This window comes from Pseudopipra pipra, chromosome 13 (genome assembly GCF_036250125.1).
Source record: "Pseudopipra pipra isolate bDixPip1 chromosome 13, bDixPip1.hap1, whole genome shotgun sequence".
Taxonomy (NCBI): Eukaryota; Metazoa; Chordata; class Aves; order Passeriformes; family Pipridae; genus Pseudopipra; species Pseudopipra pipra.
Genome location: NC_087561.1, coordinates 10,050,467 through 10,074,177, shown reverse-complemented (window position 1 = coordinate 10,074,177; position 23,711 = coordinate 10,050,467). Strand labels below are relative to the sequence as shown.

Below are 23,711 nucleotides of genomic sequence, written 5' to 3'. Positions count from 1 at the left end.
GATCCCAGCCTCGCTGAAGCCACTTGCACAACTGCAAGTTCAGACTTCCCAGGGTGAGAGACAGCTCTGTTTGAGCTGAACATGTATCACTGTGGGTCTGCTAACTCTGCCCCACTGGTTGCCTCCACAGTGGGATACTCCTGGGTCCCGTTGCTGAAGGATGGGCGGATCGTCACCCTGGAGCGGCAGTTGCCGGTTTCATCCAACCTTCCACCTGGCTACCTGGGTCTTGGAGACACAGAGTCACGAAAGGTAGGAAAGCCATTTAAAATGGGCCTAAATGTAAAAGGAAGAGGAAAGTTGATCTTTTGTTGCCACTGTAATTTCTGGGCTCCTGTTGGTGCTCTGCTCAGCTGGAAAGGTCTGTACTGCAGGGCAACCCCAAAGCTTAAAGTTCTTAGGGATGGGAAACAGGACACCTTTAATTCCACTTTCCCTGGTTATACAGGTTGTAGAGAATATTTCAGTGGCAGGCTGGACTAGGCTGTTGCAGATGGCAAGTGCAGGAGAGTGAGCACCTGGGCTCTGTGTGTCTGCACAGAGCCACCTTCTCACCAGTCTGAAACCAAGCACTTGAATGTTGTTCGTTCACAGCAGCCCAGTGTGGATGCAAAGTGGGTGGATGGAGCAAAGCCACTGTTTAAAATCAGAATCCATTTGGACTCAACAATTTACACCCAGGTAAGTCAAGCACCTCACTCTTGAAGGCTTGCAACGCAAATGCAGAGGAAGCAATTGCTGTGTCTCTACTGCTGCTAAACCGTAGCTGGTGTGGGAAAGAGATACCTGGTTTGCAGAGCAGCACTGAGATACTTCTGTAGCAGCAGAGCTGAGATTACTTGCAGGGATCTGCTCCTTGTCTGGATGTGATAAAACGATTGTGTGAGTGAATGAGCCCAGGGGAGAAGCTGACGTTTTCTTGGTCCATTGCACTGGAACTGGCAGGACAAAGGAAACACCTGAGCAAATGAACTGCTTCAATGACACAAAAGAGAGAAGAACTGGTGGATATGAGAGGTTTCCACAAATCATAGAATCATTAAGGTTGGAAAAGACCTCTAAGACCAATGAGTACCACAGTTAATATTAGACTATTTATTAAGTTTTTTAAAAAGAAGTTATCTGACAACAACAGGCACAAGAAAACAAGAGTCTTGATTTTCCTTTGAAACTAGTTCAGGCTGTTTTATCAAGTGCTTGTGCATTCTGCCACCTTATGGTAGTGGTGGACATCCTCAAGCTTCACATGATGTGCAGCAAAGATCCCCAGCACATGCTCTGGGGCACCTCCTGTCAGCACTGCTCATGGAAAAATGCTCTTGGCAGGACTTGTCCTGTGCTAAATGTCATCAGCTACCTGTACATTCACAGAAATTCGCTTTCAGCATCTGAATCTGGTTTAGTGCCTTACTGATTCCGTACAACACTGAAAGCAGCACAGTAGTTCCACTTCCCACCACATTACATTCCCAGATGCTTTTCAGGGTTAAATAACCCAGTAATTAAATTTATCCTTGGAGGAGGAGGGAGAGTAATGGGAAGGAGAGCCTGCCTCGGATGGACGGTAGGATGTCAGTGATGCAGAAGGTCAGGCAGTCTCTAAGAGTCGCAGTTGTGAGGGGAAGGCTTCTGTTTTTCCAGGCCAGTGTTGGATGGGGATTGGGACTCAGGGTAGTGCAGCACAGGAGAATTTTAACACTGCTGGAAATTTTGTGCTTAATCTTGAGTATGGTCGGGAACCAGGGGATGGGCAGTGGATGGGTGTGTTGGAAAAGACAAGGAGCAGTACTGCAGTCCTAGGAGATGGCAGCTGGGGATCAAGAGAGCCACTGATGGGGACATGGCCCACTGCTGTAGGTAAAACAGCAGATTTTTGAATGTAAGCTGCAGAGTAGTAGTTGACAAATGTTGAGGCTGCTGAATTGAACTCGTTTGTCTCTTCCAGGACATACATTTGCACAAATTCTTCCAGTACTGCCAGCTGGTTCAGGCGGGAGCTAAGGAGGTCCCAGGAGAACTCGTTAAATGCCTAAAGGTGAACAGTACCTGTTGGTGGGCTTTGTTTGTGTTTTTACAGACCATCAGCAAATACCCAGACCCCTGCCCTGTAGGAACAGGCCCTCACTGCAGCACTGGGGCCCTGTGCATTGTGCAGTATCTTTACCCTCACTCACTGACACAATTGTCTGTGTGCTGCTCCCCTCCCTTCCACAGGAGATAAAACAAGCATGACTCTGCCATGCTCATGGCAAAACCCTCCTCCTGGTGGCCTCACATTCCTCCCCTGCTGCCCTAGGACCAATTCCAACCTTTAAACTGTAGCACAATTCCTTGTTTTCTGGAAGCCCATTCAAAACAGGATTTTTTTTAAGACTGAAAAAGATATGTGGGATTACCAGCCAGTTAAATTTGACCAGAGGCGACCTGTGACCTAGACCCAGCTTTTTGGCAATTTCTGCAGCATGAGTAAGGACCTTGGAGCAGGTCCACCAAAGGCTTCTGCCAGGAATATTATATATTGGCTATTTACTATCCTTATTTCCTTCCATCACTGCCTGGTTTTGAGAGTGCTGCTGTAGCAACAGCTCCACTTTCAGTGGTGGGGATGTATCACCACAAAGTTACTGAATGTGTGTCAGATAATGTACAAATATTTTAAGAAATAGAAATAGTGGCAGGTTTTGAAGCCAAGCACTAAAATCACACTAAATTTGTTGTGAGCATTTCGTCAGGTCCCAGCCCTGCCAAGCCCCAGCGCCCTCGCTGCAGCCTAGAGCCAGGGAGACGTGTGTGCTAACTACAAGTGAGGGATTCTTAATCACCAACACCTCAATAATTTCAGTTATTTCAATAACTAGATGGAGATTTAAAAACACTTCATTAGATTTGCACGTTTGAAAACTGAAAATTAAATGCACTGTCTTTCCTAGGTTCGTATCATGAGGTTCAGATACAATAGTTTTATGAGACGGGTAGAGAGCATATGCACCAGGTTATTTTGACCTTCACCAAGTCCCTTAAATCCCATTTCTGGTAGCAAGACTTTTTGGTGAAAAGTCTTAGTGCAATTCATTGGGCAGCAGGTTTTCATGCTCCAAAGGCACTTGTGAAAATGGCATTTCAAAAAACTGACGCAGAGTAATGACAAGACTTGGGAGCTAAACTTCAGCCTTAAATTTTGGGGGTTTTCAGTCAAATCATAGCATGTGACCTCTAATTAAGTCATAGCTATCAGGGCACATCGGAGACAAGGATTAATCCTACCATGAGTGATTCATGCTGCTCCTCAAAGGCGTGCAGCTGGAATCTGTCAGCTGGAAGGAGGCAGCGAGTGCTGCTATGGGTCCAAGTTCCCCCATCCTCCAGTGGGCTGAAGCCCAGACCCTGAAGCATTTGCTAATGCCTGTCCTATTGCCACAGAATGTCTGTGGACTGTAAATGTTTAACATCTGCAAAATGTTGAACTAAAAGTGTCTGTGTTTTGAACATTTGTTTTAGTGTTTGCACGCCATGGAGATCCAAGTAATGATTCAGTTTCTACCTGTAATTCTTATGCAACTATTTAGAGTCCTCACAAACGTGACCCAGGAGGATGAAGTAGCTGTCAACTGCACCATGTGAGTGTTGGGCAAACCATCTAGTCTTTGGTTACAAATGCAAAGCCACAAACGACAGTGCAAAGCAGGGTCTGGTTTCTCAGTACAGGGTGTTAAGTGACAGCACTGGCTGTCCCCTGCTGCTCTCTTCCCCTGGCACATCTGGGTGTTGTAGGGCTTCGTGGGGCCCTGGTCCTGGGAGATGCATGGGGAAAAATGTGGTACTTTAAAGATACTCCTGGTTTGTTTTTCAAAAGGGTTTGCTGGCAAAGATGGCTCTGGAAGCTGAGTTATTGGGGTGTCTATAGGCACTGAAGTATCCAGGCACATCCCAGCTGCAGGCAGCAGATGTGGGGAGCAATGCCTGGGTCTCATCCCAGCACACCAGCCCCTCTGTCAGGATTGCTACAAGTTGCCCAGAGCCGGGTGTGTTGTGCTGCAGCAGCAGGAGCAGCTGCTCCAGCTGTGCCTGCTCAGATCCCCCAGCGCTGTTCTGGCGGCACCGGCCCGGGCCCATGGAGGCCCCAGCTGCAGGCAGGCAAGGGACCAAAGGGAGCTCAAGGGGCAAAAGCACCTTCCCTGCTTAGCACTGGCCACTACTCTCTGAAACTGAGGGATGCACTGAAACATCCATCTTCCTCCTGAGGTTATTCCTCAGTGAAGTGCTGCCAGGGCAAAAGGGGATGCTGGATGCCACTCCATGGAGATCCTCCTCTGGTTCTAGTACATACCATGCATCCTTGTACCAGAAGCATCCTGCTAGCATGAAATGGGAGGTTGGAGGCTGAGCCCTGCTCCCCCAGGGATGTGGGACTTGAGCCCTGCTCCCCCACGGATGCAGTGCAGGGATTGCAGTCACAGCCCTGTGCCATATGTTTCGGGTTGTGAGGACTTCTCCTGTGTGGAATACTGTAATTCCACTCTGTTTAAATCACCAGGGGGCAAGGACAGGGGATCAGGTGACCAACTCCCACCTTAATTTCCCGAGATTTCTTCAAAGCTTGGCCTGATGCTCTCCAGTTTGTCAGTAGCTTTCTGTTTAATGGCAACTGTTTTTTCATCAGACTTTCATAGTGGAATTTAAAACCCAATTTATCTGATAAATGGCTTGTAAACTGCTCCTTGTGGTTTGGCCTGTGGGGTTTGTGAAAACATGCAATAGTTTGTTGTTCCCTCTGACTGGAACTGAAACGTAAATCCTCAGTGCTGGCTGGGGAAACTGGGCTCTTGCTGCCTTCACTCCTGGGAGTGCTTCTAGAGGGCTTGCATATTCTCCAGGGTCTGCTTGACCCTCCTGAACTACAAGGTGACAACCCAAAATAGTCCAGTGCATGTAACAAGAAGCATATGATGCAAGTTCAACAAAAAAGGAGGCTCCCAGAATTAATAAATTCAGGGGATGCAGGAAGGTATCAGATTATAAAAACAACGAGACTGTTTTATCTCATCTCATCGTGCAAGGAGTCTTGAGTGTTGAAGTCAGCTGGTCTGGGTGATACCTGGTCCAGCACAAAAGTGAAGAAGAGCCTTTGGCTACCTCGTGTCTGAGTGCTTTGTGCAAGGATGGTGCAGCCACAGGAGCTGTGAGGGGTGCTGGCCTGCAGGTGCTGGCTCTCTGCAAATCAGGCTGTGCCAGCAGGTTTTGAGGTTGAGCAGGATAGGACACACATGGTTTCTACTTCTGTGAGCTGAAGGAACTTGCTCTCGTGTTGCGTGCTGAACACAAACCACGTTTCTCCTCAGGGTTCTTCTGCACATCGTGTCCAAGTGCCATGAAGAAGGTCTAGACCACTACTTGCGCTCCTTCATAAAGGTCAGTCACGACACACTGCTTCTCCAGACTCCCTGCTGGGAGCAGGCACACCACTGATACTGTTGTTCTTGCCTCAGTATGTCTTTAGAGCTGAGAAGCCAAGTGTCAAACAGGCGAAGATGACCCATGAAATCCTGGTCCTTTCCATGGCCACGATCTTGAAGCAATCAGCAGATTTTCTAGCCATCAATAAGCTACTCAAGGTGAAGTATTGGCTGTACTTGGCTGTCAAGGATGGAGGGAGGAAAAGGGTGTATAGTATATAGTATATACTATACAGTATATACTATACAGTATTGTATACTGTATATACTATACAGTATTATATAGTATAAAGCCCAACACTTACATTCATCTAAACCCACTGCCGGGACAAAGCTACCGGGACAGCTCCTCACATCCACATCCTTGAGGTTCTCCCCTTACAACAGAGATGAATTCTTGCAGAGAAACTGGCTGTGTTTAGGCTCATGGCAGGACACAGCAAAGGGCTGTTCATCTTGTCAGTTTTACCTGTTTACCACACATGAGTGGTGACTCACAGGAGGCAGACTGAGTTTCTGCCTCTGGGCCTTTGCAGGGCTTACACCCCGAGCTCTGCTGGCTCTTGGCAGGATGCACTGGGATGCAGAGGGGATGAATCTATTCCCACCCTAAGACTGGCAGGACATCTCTGGGTAGCAAAGGCACCCACGCCAAGCACAACTGTGCTAAAAAAATGCCATTTGGGAGTGTGAGCTCTCCCTCACAAATAGGTGCTTCTCCACACAGTCAGGGAATGTCAATCCTGCTGAGAAAAGTAATAGTATTCTTTGTTTGTTCTAGTACTCGTGGTTTTTCTTTGAAGCACTGGCGAAGTCCATGGCAATGTACTTACTGGAAGAGAACAAAATGAAGGTAAAAATAAATTTGGTCAGTGCTCCATTACAGAACTGTCACAAGCTAACTAACTCTCCTCCAAAAGTTTTTCTGAAAAGCTTTGTAACTCTTTATTTAAAAAAAACCCCAACCATGCCAAGCTGAACATCCAACCTTTTTCCTTTTGCTTTACTTTTCCCTTTTCCCCCTTTTCACTCTCAATTGTAATTTAAAAATTCCAGACCTCCTTACGGCTTGTGCACCCTCCTTTCTGTTACTACCTACTGCAGTTGCAGCCAGTGCTGTCTTTGGCCAGTGTTTTATTAGCAAACAACTAAAACAAATGCTAAAGAACTTATGTCTGGACTCGGGCTGGCTTGCAGCACTGAGTTTGGGTGTGCTTTTGGTTTCAGCTGCCCAGAGGCCAGCGGTTCCCCGAGTCCTACCAGCACGCCCTGCATTCGCTGCTGCTTGCCATCATTCCTCACGTGACCATTCGCTATAACGAGATCCCCGAGGAGTCCAGGAACGTCAACTTTAGCTTGGCTAACTTCCTGAAGGTCAGCAGCTTCTTACCTTCTCCCAGGGTTTTTATCAGAAAAACAAAAAGACAGATAAAGAGAAATAAGGAGCAAGCAAACAAATATGGTTTTGCTTTATCTTGTCTTTGGGGTTTTTTTCAGTTGTCAAAACTCTGGAGGAGACAAGCTTTCCTAGGAAAGTAACTTTCTCTTTCTGAGGAGCACTAACTCTACATGTTACCTCGGGTTTTCAGTCATGCCTAGCAGCTGTTTGGAACCTGAAATATGTATAATCTCATTTTAAATACTTCTGTTGTCCACGGGAGATTTATGTGAGATCATCCAAACAGTTTCAGAGAAACAGGATCAAGTATGTTTTGGAAAGTCTGCAGCAGCTGGAGGATCAGATCGAGCTGCTGGCAGACAGTAGTATGGAGAAGATTTAGCATAATTGCTTTAATTTTTAATCATTGCTCACATCTTGCTATTTTTTCTCCAGCGTTGTCTGACCTTTATGGACAGAGGATTTGTTTTTAACTTGATAAATGATTACGTTTCTGGATTCAGCCCAAAAGACCCTAAGGTAAGCAGTAGGTTTCTTGAAAGGTTGTTTGACTACATTAGTCAAAGCTCTTTAGTAATTATTTTATACAACTCTTGGAGGCCTTTTAGACTCTGTTCCTGCAGAATCTTTTGGAGGCAGAGACCTCTTTGTCTGGGCCAAGAGCCTTTATCCAGTTAAGTTTCCAAGTAATGTAAAGAGTCAGAAGTAAAGGAGAGATTGGTTAATAGTTTGGATGAAAAAGGAAAAGAAGTCCCAAGTGACAGCTGCATGTGCTGACACTTGGTGGGAACAACACAGAAATTTGCCATTTATTAGTGAGTTTTACCACATGCTCTTTAGATTCCCCAATTCTTGTGCAACAAGCACATTGAACTGGAAGCACATGGGTCAAACTGAAAACATAGTTTGTGTTTGTCTTTTTTTTTATCCCAGCTGCTGGTTGAATACAAGTTTGAATTTCTTCAAACCATTTGCAATCACGAGCACTACATTCCTCTGAACTTGCCAATGACCTTTTCCAAACCCAAGCTGCAAAGAGTTCAAGGTATGTCCTTTCTCAATAGGCTGGCTAAAGAGCTATAATTTATTAGTCTTGATGGCTTCTGACTACATGGACTTTGGTTTGGTGTCAAGGAAATGTATGTCCTCATTAGCCTGATTTACATTAACCTCAGGACAAGATGCTTTTCTTTCAGGTTTACATAATTTTGCTCCACAATGGTATGCAGTCATTCTTTTCAGTCTTTCCTATATTTAAGTTTGCATGGGACTAACAATATCCGAAAGAAACTGCCCGTGTTTCAGTAAATACAGAAGTTGTGCAAGTGTAATCCTTTGTTCTCATGAGTGTCAGCATCCCCTGAGAAGTGGGTGTCTCATCAATGGGTGCTGTAGGGAATGGAAATATAGGAGAACAGATTGAACTCACTGCTGCAATGCCAGCTCCCCTTGTGACCACCAGAAGGTGACCTAGGTTACCTTCTCCTTTCATTTTGAACAAGAGCACAGCAGGGCACAGCGTGTTTGAGCTTGTACTCAAACCTGGGCTGAAGGCAGCCAGTGAGAGCTTGAGCCCATGCCAGTCCTTCGTGCATTCCAAGGGCATAAGTGCTGTGCACCACCACATATCCACACTGCTTTTGCTGTCACACCGTGTCCCCTTTGGTCCTGAAGCTGCTCAGCAGCTCAGATGGGGTTTACAAGGGGCTGAGCTGAGGCACTGAGCAAGAGTGGGTGGCTGGAGCTGTGCCACCGATGGCAGTGTGGACATCAGTGGCCTCCCAAGAGTGCTATGGAGATACCCTCATTCTCCCTGGGTCCCACTTTCTCATCTGTGCTAGATAAATACAGTAAACATTGCCAGGTTTGGATGCTAATAGCTTGGCCAATATAAGTACGGGAGAGGAGAGTGAGGTTCGGGATTCCCCCATGTGACAGCCCAGTGGTTTTATGATTGTATGATTTATTCTGATGAAGGAAAGGGGATGTTTGGTTGTGCCTCAGGGTGTAGTTGTACAAGTCCTAAAGTGGTTCCACACACATGCAGATGGCAGAAGCAACAGTAACTGTGAAGTATCCCTTATTTTGATTTATATATATATATATGTGTGTGTGTGCGTGTGCGTGTTTGTGTGTGTGACCTCTCAGAGCTTTCTGGACCAGCTGCTAATGTCTTACACCAATTTGACTACTTGCCTGGCATCATTTAACAAAAAGTTTTGCTGGAAATGGCTGAGAAAAACACATCCATAGTGCCTCCCTGATGCTTTTTAGTGGCATGATAACATAGGGATGCTCTTTCTTTGTTAACATTCACCTTTGCATTTGAGATGGTTAAACTGAGAAGTTGTAAGGGCAGCCCATCTTTCCTCCTGTGTTTTCTTGTGACTGAGATCTACCAGCTGAGATTTACACACAGCTCTTGACAGTACAGCAGCCCCCCCACAGGTAGCTGAAGTGCCTTTGCAGTGGTGCCTGAGCTCTGCCTGCCATGGTAGAAGGATATAGTGATGCATCTCCATTGCAGGCTTGTCTGGTTTTATGGACAGACCTGTGGTTACAGGGGACTGCAGGCTCAGAGATGGAGAGGTACAAAGTGCACATCACCAAGGAGATACCCTGCTGGCATGCCTCACCTCTTTATCAGCCTGTTTGGATGAAGAGAGGCGTCATGCCCAAACCCTTACTGCTTTGTTTCTGGGAAAAGAAGGAATAGCCCTCAGGGAGGTGGATAAAGAGGGTTTCTGCAGCTTCAGTCACTGTAGACAGGCATGATGACAGAGCACATTTCAGCAACCACATCCCACTGAGTTGGAGAGTTGCATGTTGGAGCAGTTTCTCTGAAACATCTTAGCTAATTCTGCGTTGGGTGGTGTGTGTCCCTTCTGCTGTACGTGGGGGCATCAGCCAAAGCAAGCCCCAAGCTTGGCCTCACAGCCAGCAGCTTGCAGTTGGTTTTGCAATCCTGCGATAGGAAAAAACCCAAGGGATTGACAGAAGCTGGGAGTTAAGGAATAGCCTTACAAATAATATTTAAACATGACATACAGTCCCGTTTCTCCAAGATTTAGAGCATTACTTGTTCCTGTTTATTTTTGCCGTCTTTTTATTTGTCCCTTTTCTTTTTACACATGAATTAGATTTTTTTTCATTTGCTGTGGAACGGTTCACTTCAGTAGGTAGGTCCAACTGGAATGACCAAATCCTCTAATGTCAAATTAAATATACACCTTCAAATCAATTAGCTTGCATTCAACTAATGAAATAACCATATTGTGTGACAATTAGGCATTTGCTAACATGACTAACAATGAAAGCTAGATAATGTTCCAGATTGCTTTCTCTTTCCTCTGAATCACAGTTTCACAATTCAGTAAATGCTACTTATGAATCAATGAACCCAAAAATATTTTTTGCAGCCACGGAGCTGTTGTAACCCTTTGGCTGGAATTTTCAAAGCTATGTGTATGCACCCTGCCTTACCACAGAAAAACTTTCACACGTTTTCAAAAAAAAGGTCTGAGCTGAGCACAGCTCTAATTCGGTGTATGGGTTGTCTGACAGAGATAATGGTGTCAGGATAAGGTCATTCATAGCAGCCCAAGTGCACACACACCCTGCACTGAAATCTCTGACTGTTGGTTCTCTGCTGCACTATCCAGGCACATCCATGGAAGTGATGCCTTATCCTTGTAGTACCCACTCCTTTGATTACAGAATATAGCCTGACTCTGTGTGAGATGCAGGGTAGAAGTTAAGTTAACCAAGGTAATCAGATATTGACCTGCCTTTCTCCTGGGAGTCAGCACATCTTCTAAGGAGCTGTTTTCAATATTTGCTGGTGGGAAGCTGAGGGAATCTCACAGTTTCTGACAAGCAGCTGCCTGGAGCTCTACCCCAGCTCCCCAGCCCATGCAGCTGCCCAGCTGTGCAGACTGATGGAGGATGCAGTACTGAGCACTTGGCACCTGCTCCTCATTTGCATCCCCATCCCAGCAGGAGTATTTGCCTTTGCTCTGCTCTCTAACATGCAGAGAAGAAATGCAGATTTCATGGTGGATGTGGAATGAGCTACAGAGCAGCACTCCAGGGCTGGGTGTCCTAAACCCACCATCTCCACTGCCCATTCCCACGCTCACAGATGCTTGGTGGAGGTTGAAACTCCTGCAACGTGGGTAGTTTGAGGATTTATAGGATAACCGCCAGTCGGGAACAAAGCAGCCCCAAGGAACTAAGTTGTCCTGTCTTTCCCCATTTCATCCATCTGCCTTTACAAATTACTCACTGGAGAGGTAAGCTTTGCAAAGCATCACACTGCAGAAATCCTTCCTTCAGGTGCTGCTGAAACAGAGAGGGCTGCAATTAATAAACATCCTGGACTGGAAGATGCCAAATTATTTAATATGACTTAGCTCAGTGGTGGAGAAAACTGTATATTCATTTCAAGCGTTATTGAAAGATCAGTGCACTGTAGGAGAGAGTGATGAACCCTTCTGGAGGACTATAGTAGTTTAAGTGACCTTTTTCTCAAAACATTTCCCTTAACCGTTGCCTTGCTGTTTCTTTCAGATGTAAATCTCGAGTACAGTTTAACTGATGAGTATTGCAGGCACCATTTCCTGGTGGGGATGCTGCTCAGAGAAGCCTCTGTTGCCTTGCAGGACAACTATGATATCAGATATACAGCCATCTCAGTCTTAAAAAATCTCTTGATCAAGCATGCCTTTGACAACAGATACCAGCATAAGGTCAGGCCTGTTTTGTTGTCTTTTTAACATAATGTTGTTGAACTTTATGAAAAAAAATGCACACATCAGACTTTTAGATATTGCATGGTGCACCAAGGGTAGACTCATTACTTTTTAGGAAATTGTTGTAAATAACTGATAGTTATGGTAGAACAGTAATAGCTCTGAGAAACCATCTAGGAACAAAAATAATGCAGTCAGATAAACTACAGCCCCCTTATTCATCCTGAGTATTTAGGTAATAAAGCCCTAAGCCATTAAGGAACTTGAAAGTGTCATTAGCAAAGAGGTTGTTCAACAAAATTAGGCAACATCAATGATGTTCTGGTCTTGGGCTTAAATTCATATCCTGCATTAATATGCTATAATCAGGAAACAGAACTGATCTCTGTTACTAGTCAGCTGCATGTTTTCCTAATTAGTGACTCAGAGGAGAGGATCTCAGTTCTCATGAGACACTGGATTTCCGCTGGGTAGCTGTCAGTGTTCTTCAGGCAGAGGCTCAGAGTGTGGTAATGCTCAAAGAGCCTGGAGATGGGCTTGTTTTATCTTGGTGCTGCTCCCAGCTGACACAAAGGCCCTCAAAAGTGCCCATCTACCTGCGCAGATGCTACCTGTCCTTGCTCTAGCCTGATAACATGCCCCTGTTTAGTGTTTAGGTCCTCAAATTGCTCCTAGGGTGCTGCATTGCTGAGTTTTATTGGATGGTGGGCTTGCTTTTCTCCGCAGTGAGGATCCGTGGTGATTACACAGCCTGGAAACGAAACTGCAGCCCATGGCGGCTGGCAAGACTTGATATTTCAGGAGAGATTGCCACCTCCCTGCCAAGGCTGGGTCAGAGGCAGACTGTTCCTGCACTTCTGGGTGCCTGGAACCCCTCACACTAACTCAGGAGGTGTTTGCCCTCTCAGTGTACAACACTCTCCCTGACTTCCCAGAAACTCCACCTGTCTCACAGTTGTCCCATGGGGTATTTGTACATGTATTGTGCTCCAGGCTATGTGACCAGGAAACTGTCTGGAGCCAGGGCAGGATGCTCAGCTGGTGTCCAGAGACACCAAAGCAAAAAGTTACATCACAGGCAGGACAGGCTGAGTGTGGCAGGGTCTATTGGCACAGTCTTGCTCAAGCCAAGGAGACTCCATCTCTATAAAAGGCCAAGAGGTTTTCTCATCCCATGAGTGTTTTCAAGATTCCTTTTATCTTTTGTTATACTGAATCACGAGAAAAAAATGGATTCTTTTATCATTCAAAATGTTCCATTTAATTTGCAAGCCTTAAATTTCTTTCCTTTTTTTTTGTAACTTTTCTGTCAAATCCAGAATAATAAATGTTTAACAAAAAGTAATTGGATGTAAAAGAGGCCTCCATTTAGAAAATGTCAACCAGACCATTTTTTATATGTATCACTTAATCCAAATTAATCTGTTCCTACAAACTGTTGTCACTAGAAGCATTTGCTGTGGAGAATTCCCTACTGGAAGCAATAGGCAGCACCAGGCATGGAGCAAATGTTTCTGTTCCATTACTCCTAGGTGTTGTACTTAAAAATCAAGCCATGTAAGTCAAGTAGCAGTTAAAGAGTTAGGAAATCCGGGATTTAGTTTGTCACACATCCTGTATGACTGGAAATGTTATTTAACCTCCAAAATCCCCGAGTGCCCCAAGCTTGTTGCTAGAAGGATAAAACCTCCCTGGCAGCTCTAGAACTGGAGATGAGAAGCCAAACCAACACATGTCCTCAAGACACCATATACAGTGTGTAAATAGACATACATATATATGTACATGTGCTTTGGCTCAAGAGTTTCCCTTTCTGAGTCCATTGGAAACCTGGGCTTTTACCTGTGTTTTTCTCCCTGTTTTCAGAACCAGCAGGCAAAAATCGCCCAGCTGTACCTGCCACTCTTTGGGGTGCTCCTGGAGAACCTCCAGCGCGTGGCCAGTCGTGAGGCACTTTATTCCTGTGCATCCGCCTCCAGTCCCGTGAGTAAAGCCCAGTGATGCCTCTTTGCCCTCCCTGTCTGTCCTGCTCTCCCCACACGCCCCCTGTGCAACTTCCACTGCCTACAGCCAGGCTCAGCTTTAGAAAGAAGTGTGTTTTTCCACTCCCCGCAGGCCTGTAAGGTGCTTGTTTCTTTTAATTTGGCTTTTCTGTGACTTAGTTCTGTCTGCAGAACTGGGTACAAGGACTCTCCCTTTTTTGACATGTTTAACATGTTTCTGTACAGTATGTGTAGTGCCCTGAGATGTGGTAAGTCCCTCCAAGTGCAACAAGTTGACACAGGACTCAGCCTTGGACTTCAGCAACTCTTATGGGGAGTTGCCTCAGAGTTGTGTGTGGTTCCCAGGTGCCTTAGCCTTGCAGACTAGACTTACCTCCTTGTTTGGGCCAAAAGAAAAATAAGACATTTGAGAAAAACAATTCAGAATTTCAACTCAAAAAATGAAAAACAAAGGGGAAAACACTGCTGTGACTTTAATATCTTCTGCTATTCTTTCTACTCCTGAAGTTTTTGTTTCTTTGTTATGGAAGTAAGGATATCGATTTTTGTTTTCTACTGTGTTGTTTTTAAAAAGTACTCTAATTTGCCTTTTTGTATTGCATAATTCTCTTCTATAAGAGAATAGGTGTAACCTTCTGTTGGTCACAAAAACCATATATTGCTTTACAGGCATCCAGGGATGAATTCATATGCAGTTTTCCATCCCCCTCAAATAGATCCAGCCTGATTGCAGACAAAGATCCAGGTAAATTTAATTTTTCTAAATTTTAGCACTCCCATTTATTTTTAACACAACTGTTATCAGCCTGAAAAACCCAAACCCCGTTACCCCAAAACCCGAAACAGTCATCTCCTGAAAGACTCGCAGAGTCTGCCTGTTTTTCCATGGATGTGGTGTCACCCCAACTGTCCTTTACAGATTTGTCCTTTTTAAGCTTTTGACCTGGGGCTTTGCCAAGCCCCATCAGTGCTGTCTGAATTGTGTCCTCCACTCTCTGTCTGTGCTGCACTGATGAGTGCTGGTGCAAAGGGCTTAATCGTGGGGTCTGGGGTTTTCTTTCAGCCTGTGGAGCAGCCCTTCCAAATGGCCATGCAATAAAGCGAGAGGACTCAAAAGGATCCCTGAACTCGGAGGGGGCAACCAGTTCCCCGGATCAGAGTGAAACAGTAATGTATCAGGAGCTGGAAATAACAGCGCTCACTGCAGCAGTCTGCGGGATGTGTTAAATAAGGGGGAGGGAAAAGGAGTTCCCCGTGTTAATGGTCTCCAAAGCCAGCTTATAGATCTCTCTGTTTGGAAACAAACAGATTGATGTTTACCAGAGGAGGTCAGAGTCACTGGTCTGGTATGCTTTCCCTCTTCAAACATCCCTGAGCCAAAAATAGAACTGTTGACAAATTACTTGTTAAAGATGAAAGGCAAAATCTGTGTGGAAAATCTCTGCTCCCATGGTGCATTTATCCATACTCAGACATTCTCCCTGTGTGTGGATGGGTCTGAGCCTGGCCAGAGTCCAGCATCTGATGCTGGGAACTGGTTTCCATGCATGTCTGGGAAACAAAGCACTGTGATGTGAGATTGCCAGTGACCACTGACTTAAGATGAGCTGTTAGATGAAAAACCAGCACAGGCCAATAATAACCACAGGCCCAAACTTGCAGAAGGTGACTGCAGTCACTCCACAAAGAGCTCTGACCCCACTATTTGGACAGGGTGTACTTTCTTCTTGGCAGATTGCACACATGGAAATCAGGCATTTGTGCAATCCAGCCCCTGGTTTTCCTCAAGGCGCTTTCCAAATGCCTGGGTTGGCGTGAATCATTGATCCATCTTCAAAAAGTTTGGCCCTTGCAAGGCAAAGATTATCTGGGCTCCTGGTTGTGTCCTGACATGCTTAGCAGAGGTGGGGCCTTGCAAGCTCTCGTTCATAAATCACAGAGCTACAAGACCAAGTATAGCCAAACACTTGACTATCAAACTGTTCAGCAAAGCCCTGAGCATGTGCTTCACTGTTGCTGGTGGTATTGAGGTGTTGCAGAAAGCAATATCACTTGCAGCTCAACTCTTCCCCCACAGCCAGATATCCTCCTCTGTGCCCTTGAAGGTACACTTTTCAGAGTTGTTGAAAAAGGCTTTTCTGTTAGGGAATATAATATCCACAAAACCACATAAAAGCAATGCCACGTGGAGGGGCACAGCTTCAGTGCTGCTCTGCAGAGGCAGACAGGTTGCTCTGTGCCTGTTGCCCTGGAGTGAATTGCGTGCTGACTTGATAGTTTGGCACGGTCAATAGCAAAGCTCTGGCTATAGCACACATCTCCAACTCTAAAATGATTGTTTATTTCTGCTTTGTTATGACTCACATCCACAGCTTTTCCCAGAATAAACAGCAAATGAGATCTGTGGATCACTCTCCAAACATGTGACGCAGAGTTTTAGGATAAGTGTCCTGCTTACGGCTTAGTTGTATCCATTTGTTGGAGGATGCAGCTAGGGCAAGCACAGAGAATGCAAAATAAAATTGGTATAACCTTAAAAGTGATGTTTCCCACCACACAGTGCCCAAGACTTTCCCACATAAATTGACCCACCAACAGGATTTCATTTATTTTTCCTAAATAGGAGTAGTATTTTGCCTAAGTAGGAGAAAATCAGAATACTTCCAAAAATCATGGGAGAGAAAAAAAAGTCTTAAGCTGAAATTTCCTCCTTTTTTAATAACTGACTTTTGTTTTGAAGTGTATGCCTTTAACAGAAAGTTAGATTCTTGCTTTAAACTGTGATAGCCAAAGAACTCTTTTGTTACAAGAACTGTCTTTAAAAACATCTGGGAGTTTAGATGTTGCAGAGAGCAGGGGAAGTGAAATCAGACTGTTGTGTGTTTTGCCAGATAAGACCTCATTCCCTGCCCAGACATTTGTTTTTCTGGGCAGAGAAGCATTCAGTCGTGTGTCCGGGATTTCCAGGCGGGATGGGCAGCAACCCCAAAGGATGAGCTGTCTCTAAAACACGGTGCTGTGGGGTGCTCAAGTTGGGGGGTAGGAGGGAATGGCAGCACATCTGATGTGTGCCAGGTTCGCTGTGCCCATGCTGCCCAGCATCTGGCCCCGCACTCTGCTTGGGCACAGCCCAGGGACCCAGGGCCGTGGTCCTCCATGTCACATCTGTGTCCCAACAGGCCCGCAGAAGTTCCATGAGGAGCAGTGTGTCACACTGCAGCCGGCTGGACCAGTTTGAGATCCAGACGCTTCTGATGTGCTACCTTTACATTGTGAAGATGATCTCTGAAGGTTGGTGACTCCTGCTCACTGGGGGCAGCCAGAAGCACAAGGGACCATCACTGGCAGTTTTGGTCTGTAAGGTCCCTCTCTGAGATTTTAAATCTCAGTGCACTGCTTTTCTTTTTCTTTCAGATACTCTTTTAGCATATTGGAACAAATTCTCCCCCCAGGAGCTGATCAATGTCCTTGTGCTTCTGGAGTGAGTATCATGAGGTGGCTATTTAAACACTGCACCTTCATGTGGCTGATACTGGCTAAAGAGGAGACCACAGTGCACTCACTGCCCTGTGCAACACTAGGGGTGTCTTTTCGGTTGTAATGAAATGCTCTTCCTCCCTCTGAGGAGAAACAATTGTATATCGAGGGAGCACAGTGAAGTGGCAGTGCCCTGTGCTCAACCTGGGCTATGTCCCACAATGTGTGAACGAGCAGGGCTCACAGCACAGCCTCCACATTGCAGTGGGTTTGGTGGAACAGATGGATGAGAAGACAGGGCTGTGCCACAGGGTTTGGAAGCCATGGGTGTGAGGTCAAGTGACTTGTAAATACAGACCCAAACCCTCATGCACAGAGGAGTGTGTCTGCAGGCCAGAACAATGTTCTGGATCATTCCTGATCTGCAGGATCTCTAACAGATACGTATTTCGCTTTCTTCCTAGGGTGTGTTTATTTCACTTCAGATACGTGGGCAAGAGGAATATTGCCAGGTACTGCCTTCCTCCATCAGGTGCCAGAGTGTGGGTGCTGTCCCGGTGCTCCCTGCCACAGCTGAGGCAGGAAGGGCGCGTGCACGCCCACGCTGGGCAAACCCCAGCTGGCAGGAAGCCCGTGGGGCCGGGGCTCTGCTCAGCACTGTGCTGTGAGCAGGGGCCCTGCATCTCAGCACCCTGCCCCTTCCCTCCCCTCCAGCTCCTGCATGCGATCCCCAGGCCCAGGCGAGCGCAGGTTGGCAGTGTCCCCCCCAGCTGGCTGCAGGTGAGACACGAGTCACAGCTCCCTCCCTGCTTCCTGAGCAGCAGCACTGCTCTTGCAGTAGCTCTAGGGCCGTCTGGAGCAGGCGAGATCATCCTAGCCTGGTCAGTGCCACTGTGATTGTCCAGGATAAACCAGATCAGTGTGCTGGAGGGAGGAGGTCTCCATCCTGGTGCCTCATGTAATCCTATAGTGGTGTGGCCACTGCTGCTGGTCCAAACCCGCAGTGTTTGCTTCCCCTTGCAGGGTGCATGATGCCTGGTTATCCAAGCACACGGCAGCAGATAGGAAATCCCAGACGATGCCAGCTCTCCGCAGCAGAGCCGGGGTGCGGCTCCAGCATCTGGGCAGCTTGGAGACTTCCTTCACACTCAACCACAGTACGTACAGCAGGGTGGGATGGGTCTGTGGAGTGTTAGCCTGATGAAAACTCCATGCAGCCGTTTTCCACTTGCTGCTTGTTGCTTCAGGATACTCAAACTCTATGGAGTTACAGTGGTCACCATTCCTCCCTGCAACATTCCTAATTGGGTGGGGGTGATGTTTAAGCCAATCCCCTAAAAATCACTGCTGGGACTTAGGACCTGTGTGACTTTTTCCTCTTGCCTATCTTGGCTCAGCTTCTTGGCTGAGTGTGTGTGCAGGCAACACCTTGGTTTGGGTAGTGAGCAGGGCAGGCAGGAGAGCTGCCCTGCACAGACCTGTGCTGGAATCTGCTCTCAGCTGTTCCATGTGGGTGAATTTTGTCCCATTGAAGCACTTTGCCATTTCCCCTTCGTGGAGACAACTTGGACAGCTCATTGTCTGTCTGGCTTTAAAGACAGTGATATTAAGGGGTAATACTGATACTGGTTTTCTCTCTTGGCATCAGGCTGAGGCAGCTTCTCTGAATGGAGCTGGCAAATTCTGCATCTTGCTATTCTTGCTTTATCTCCCAAACCCAGTGAAGTGCAAGGGGAGAACCTTGTCTATATCCGCATTTAGATCTTGTGGGAGTTGGAGTGTTGAACACTGTTTCCTCCTGATTTTCTCTTTGCCCACAGATGCAGGCACCTCAGAAGCAGATATTGTGCACCAGGCATTACTGGAGGGCAATATTGCCACCGAAGTGTGCCTGACTGTCCTGGACACCATCTCTTTTTTCACTCAGAGTTTCAAGGTCAGCACTGAAATCAAAAATGTTGTAGAAAAGTGTGCTGTATTTCTGATTTTGTGTGGATTTTGGTGATCCCTTCTCCTAGAGTGGAAGAATATGGAAGGCTTTACAAAAGCAAATCATTTGCATCTTGTTTATTTTTCAAAACTGAGTGTTTCACAGGGTCTTAGAGTAATTATGCCCTTATGCAATCTTGCTGTTTCTTCAAAACTGCAAGATGTTATACCATGACTGTAAACATTACAAAAATAGAATAAGAGGAAATGTACATCATGTAGAAAGGAGGACTAGATGAAAGGGAAATGAAGGTTCAGCATTTTTAAAATGCTCTTTTCTGCCATGAATTCCTAGAAGCAAGTCCCAAATTTCTTTGAATCCCTGCACATTAATGTCTCTGGGGCTGAGGCATTCCTGCTGTGGCTACCAGTGCATACAGGACCAGTACCACCATATGAATCATCCTTCATATGATGATTCCTGCTCCTGGCAGTCATTGCCATCTACAAAAACCAAAGCCTCTGTGGTGAAGAGAACCCCAGATTGGCAGCAAAATACTGTTCCAGAAGTGCTCTTCCCGAAATGTAGTCAGAGGAATCCTGTATGTAGCAATGTGTCTGCATAATGTCACAAGAGCAACTCTGGATTTCAGAGCAAGCACGATAAAGATTTCCTTTTTAGATGAACTGAACAATATGGAGAGTAAGTGCTTCATAGCCTTTGCTTGTGTTGCAGAGCCAAAAAGCCATCCTGGTGTATACATTAAATTACTCCTTAGAAGTTTAGTAGCAGCAAAAGGATTTCAATGATGCAAGGGTTAAAACTTGCTTGACTTTCTCAGTTGCCTCTTTTTGAATATGGCTGAACTGCAAAACAATGTGATTTTCAAACCACAGGACAGACTGGATTCCCTTCCTCTTTAATGGGCTTCTGCTTCACTTTTATGGTCACAGGGTGTTCCCACACAGAAGTGGGCTCTCTGCTGCAGCAACAGGGCTGGTGCTGCTCTTGCTGCCGAGCAAATGAGCTCAGTTTAAAAGTCTGAATCCTAAACTTACCCTGTGACAAAGGTGCGTACAAAGTGTCAAAAGACAAGTAGCTCCATTTTACCGTACCTCCAGATGATGCAAACTGGCAAAATTTGCAGGGAACAAGGGAAGTTTGCTGGTTTCCTACAGCTATGAATCTACCCAGTGAAAAGATGTGATAGTCTTTTTTTTTTCTCTCTCTCTTTTGGGCTGCAAATGAAACAATTTTCAAGGCAAATAAAAAGAAATGGAAAAAAACAATGTGATAGTTATGTTGTTAACAGCATGTTTTATTTAAAATAACTAGGCAATCAGTGAAAGTTGTACAGTTTATTGACTTAGCTTTTGGAATTAGTGATGCAGAAGTGATAAAATATTTTTGTTTTATTCTCTGCTGTAAAAATAGCCTCTGACTAACTACTGTAGGTTTGTAGTGATTGTCATATTTTATTGATTGTACTTTTACTGAAGGCCCTGTTCCTTATCTGGCTTAAGAATTTATGTGATTAATTATGCAAAATTATCTCTGTTATTTCCAGCTTCAGGCACAACATTTCTATGAAGTAACTTCTCTCATTGCTTTACAGACCCAGCTTTTAAGCAACGATGGCCACAATCCACTTATGAAGAAGGTTTTTGATATTCATCTGGCTTTTCTCAAAAACGGGCAGTCAGAAGCAGCTCTTAAGCATGTGTTTGCCTCTCTGAGAGCTTTCATTAGCAAGGTATGTAATACATGACAATAAGGGTGTAGGAGAACTTACAGGTACGGCAGAAAAGGCCGGTATGCTTAAACTCCTAATATTTTGGAGAAGTGTTTTAGAAAACCAGTTAATCTGGGCTGTTTTTTAAGTCAGTGAAGTCCTCCAGTTATTTATTATTTGGTGGATATCAGGAAGCAAAAGGACAAATCATGAGGAGTTCCCTCACTTGCCTTGGTCACAAAGATTAGCCTCTGTTCAACCAAAAGCTGGTGCTTGAGTCTTTGCCCCAAACTAACTATGCTGACAGTGCTATTGCTTGAATAATACTTGCTCTGACAGGCAGCTCCTCACCCACTGGATTCGAAAGAAGTTAGTACTTGCTGAACCTCTTTCTGTGCTTTTCTGAGCCCTGGTAGGCAGTGAAGCTGTTTAATCCCCCACGCTCAAGCAGTGACAAAGCCACAGCAAACTACGAAAGAGCAGTGACTGATGCTATGAAAAAAGCAGTGAGTGATGACATTTCCTTTTGTGCTTGTCAAAACCTGCCACCTCTCATAAGTATGTCTTCAAGACCCAGTGTACCTGTGAACGCCATTCCTTCCAAGCTGCACAGTTATCATGAATGCAAAGTTAATTAAAACCTTTCAAATCCCGTGGACACAACACTTCATTAATGAGGAAAATCCATTGCAGCCAGGCAGAGCACAGTATGTGAGTGATAAGCAGCAAATGGTAACTTCCAAAGGAGCTCTTGCACTAGGTGCTGAGCAAAGTCTGATTAAATAAAGAGGCTGCTAAACTGTTTTTCAGAGGTGGAAAAAGTCTGTGCTATGTATGTTTTACTATAACCCCACAGCAAAGCTGAGAGCTAGTATGAGTCTAGGGCTGAATACTGGCTTGTGCTAAGCAAACGTGTGAGAAGTAGAAATGCAGAAGTCTTGCTGGCTCCCTGTCTGGCTCCAGACATTGTGGTCTTCTGCAAGGTGTCTTTCCGTGGGGTTTCTTAAAGCCTGCTAGTTGGCAACTGGCAGTGGCAGGAATCGCTCAGTTTTTCTGCAGGGTCCAGTGCACGTTTACTGCTCTACCTTTCTGTTCAGTTTTCTGTGTGCCTGTGATCTGTGTAGCCTCGAGGTCCATCCTGATGCAGATCTGCACACACCTCACCTTTCCTCTTAATAGTCAAAAGTTTGTTTAGCCAGAAATATTTGTTCTGTGCCTATAGCAAATAAGAGACATTCCTTGCCTTCCCGGCGCATTTTCTGGGAGTTTTTTTTAAATGTGAAGCCAAACCTGCACACCTGTTCAATTTGATCTCACTGTCATCCTTCAAAGCCTGGAGGCCCTCAGGGGTTCCACACTTGCTTTCCAAAATGCCAATGACAGCAAGGCAGGCTGCATGCTTGGCTACTGCAAGGATGGGCAGTGGGATTGTTTTCTTGGATTTATGCCAGCCTGAATCCATGCTCAATTTGGCATCATGGGTCTTTTAAAGATACGAAAGATTGATTTCAGCTAATTTCTCACATTTCCCCTATAACAGGACACGGGTTGCTTCTGTAAGAGCAAGATATGAGCCCAGCAGATAGTATCTATAAGGAAGTGTTTTCTTTGCCAACTCCATAACCACACAAGTCCCAAACTTCCTTCTAAGTCCTCTCAAGGGTTCTTTTAAGGGCTAAAGTGGTGTGGGGGGGAGTGTGGGTTATCACTGCACTTCGTGACAAGTGCAACGATAGAATGTGTTCCTGCAAGTTTGTTTCGAAGTACGAATGCTGCTTTGTAACTCCAAGAAAAGCAAGAGTGAGTTGTGCCTTTGACAGGGTTAGAAAGGACAATTTGTCATTTTTATGGCCTTCTATGGTAGCTATAATTACAATGAAGAAAATCCCCCTCTTATCTGGGGTCACAGCAAATGGTTATTGGAGGGAAAAAACCTTCTGACATCCCAAAATCTGTCTTAAAAATAGCTTTCTTTCTGCATTACATCTGGTTACTGGATAGGGAAAAGACCTTAAAAAAATAATAAGAGATGTTGCAAGAAAGCAAAGAACAAAGACATTCTATAATTGTTTGCATCTTTAGTTTTGGTTTTAAAATGAATCTCGCTTGCATGCATGTGTGCTGGGAATGCAGGAAGAAAGCTGACTGTTTTACCAGCTGGGAAGAACCAACAAAACTAGACCATTCTGGTTTCATACTCTAGGTTTTCTTAACAACTGATTCCTTCTGTTCAGAGCATCACTTACAGATAAATATATACACACATGCTTGGGAATGGTTTTAAATTAAAGGTTATAAAGGAAAACATGCACAGAGGAGGGATCTGCCTTAAAGAGCAGCTCAGACACATGGATGTGAATCATGGAAACCCCATGTCTTGCCTGCCACTGTGGCTGTCCTGCCCTCACATCCCTTTTGTGCTGAGACCTCTCTGGGAGCTGGTTGCTGTGTTGACTCCTGCTCTGGTCCATCGTATTAGGGCTGGATCAGAAATGGGCTCCTCCAGTGTTCACAGTCATCACACATGGGCCATTTCATGCTCTTTCCAGTGTGTTCTCTGGCCAGGAGAGCCACAGGCAACACCTGGCCAAATCTCCAGCAGGGATACACCCATGGGTCTGCTGCCCTGAACCTGGCACCAGGAGCCACTGCTGTGGCCAGCTGTGGGCTAAACCCAGTGCTGAGCATGACCCCATCTCGCTGTGGGGGAAGGACTGCATTACAATGAGCAGCAGTTCCTTAGGAGCTCCTTTCCTGAATGCACACAAGATCCTCGTGGCCCTGCCTTACTATGATATTTATTTGCCTCTTTTCTTTCTCCTATTTTTCTTCTGAATATGTTTTTGGCTAGAGGCAGTGAACATCCAAGTATTTCATGTCTTCATTCTGGTTTTTAACCTCTGTGTGTGTGTATGTGTGATCCCAACAGTAGTCTTGCCAGCCACAGCTCCTAGATTCCCGTTTTG

General features: G+C 45.5%; 1 protein-coding gene across 6 annotated transcripts in view; it reads left to right on the top strand.

Annotated features, from left to right (window-relative positions):
• DOCK11 (dedicator of cytokinesis 11) overlaps positions 1-23,711 on the top strand; it is a 78,054-nt gene that overhangs the window by 38,176 nt on the left and 16,167 nt on the right. For 3 of the 6 annotated variants that reach the window (XM_064669958.1, XM_064669959.1, XM_064669957.1), the window contains exons 21-41: positions 131-252; positions 595-681; positions 1,946-2,035; positions 3,499-3,617; positions 5,340-5,409; positions 5,487-5,612; positions 6,235-6,306; positions 6,681-6,827; positions 7,288-7,371; positions 7,786-7,897; positions 11,422-11,600; positions 13,470-13,586; positions 14,276-14,351; positions 14,670-14,773; positions 16,786-16,897; positions 17,021-17,087; positions 17,548-17,595; positions 17,798-17,863; positions 18,107-18,240; positions 18,904-19,019; positions 20,629-20,766. In XM_064669958.1, the coding sequence (XP_064526028.1) occupies positions 131-252; positions 595-681; positions 1,946-2,035; positions 3,499-3,617; positions 5,340-5,409; positions 5,487-5,612; positions 6,235-6,306; positions 6,681-6,827; positions 7,288-7,371; positions 7,786-7,897; positions 11,422-11,600; positions 13,470-13,586; positions 14,276-14,351; positions 14,670-14,773; positions 16,786-16,897; positions 17,021-17,087; positions 17,548-17,595; positions 17,798-17,863; positions 18,107-18,240; positions 18,904-19,019; positions 20,629-20,766 (2,186 nt within the window). The remainder of the gene's footprint in view (positions 1-130; positions 253-594; positions 682-1,945; positions 2,036-3,498; positions 3,618-5,339; positions 5,410-5,486; positions 5,613-6,234; positions 6,307-6,680; positions 6,828-7,287; positions 7,372-7,785; positions 7,898-11,421; positions 11,601-13,469; positions 13,587-14,275; positions 14,352-14,669; positions 14,774-16,785; positions 16,898-17,020; positions 17,088-17,547; positions 17,596-17,797; positions 17,864-18,106; positions 18,241-18,903; positions 19,020-20,628; positions 20,767-23,711) is intronic. The other 3 variants (XM_064669954.1, XM_064669955.1, XM_064669960.1) reach the window with 3 other exon arrangements.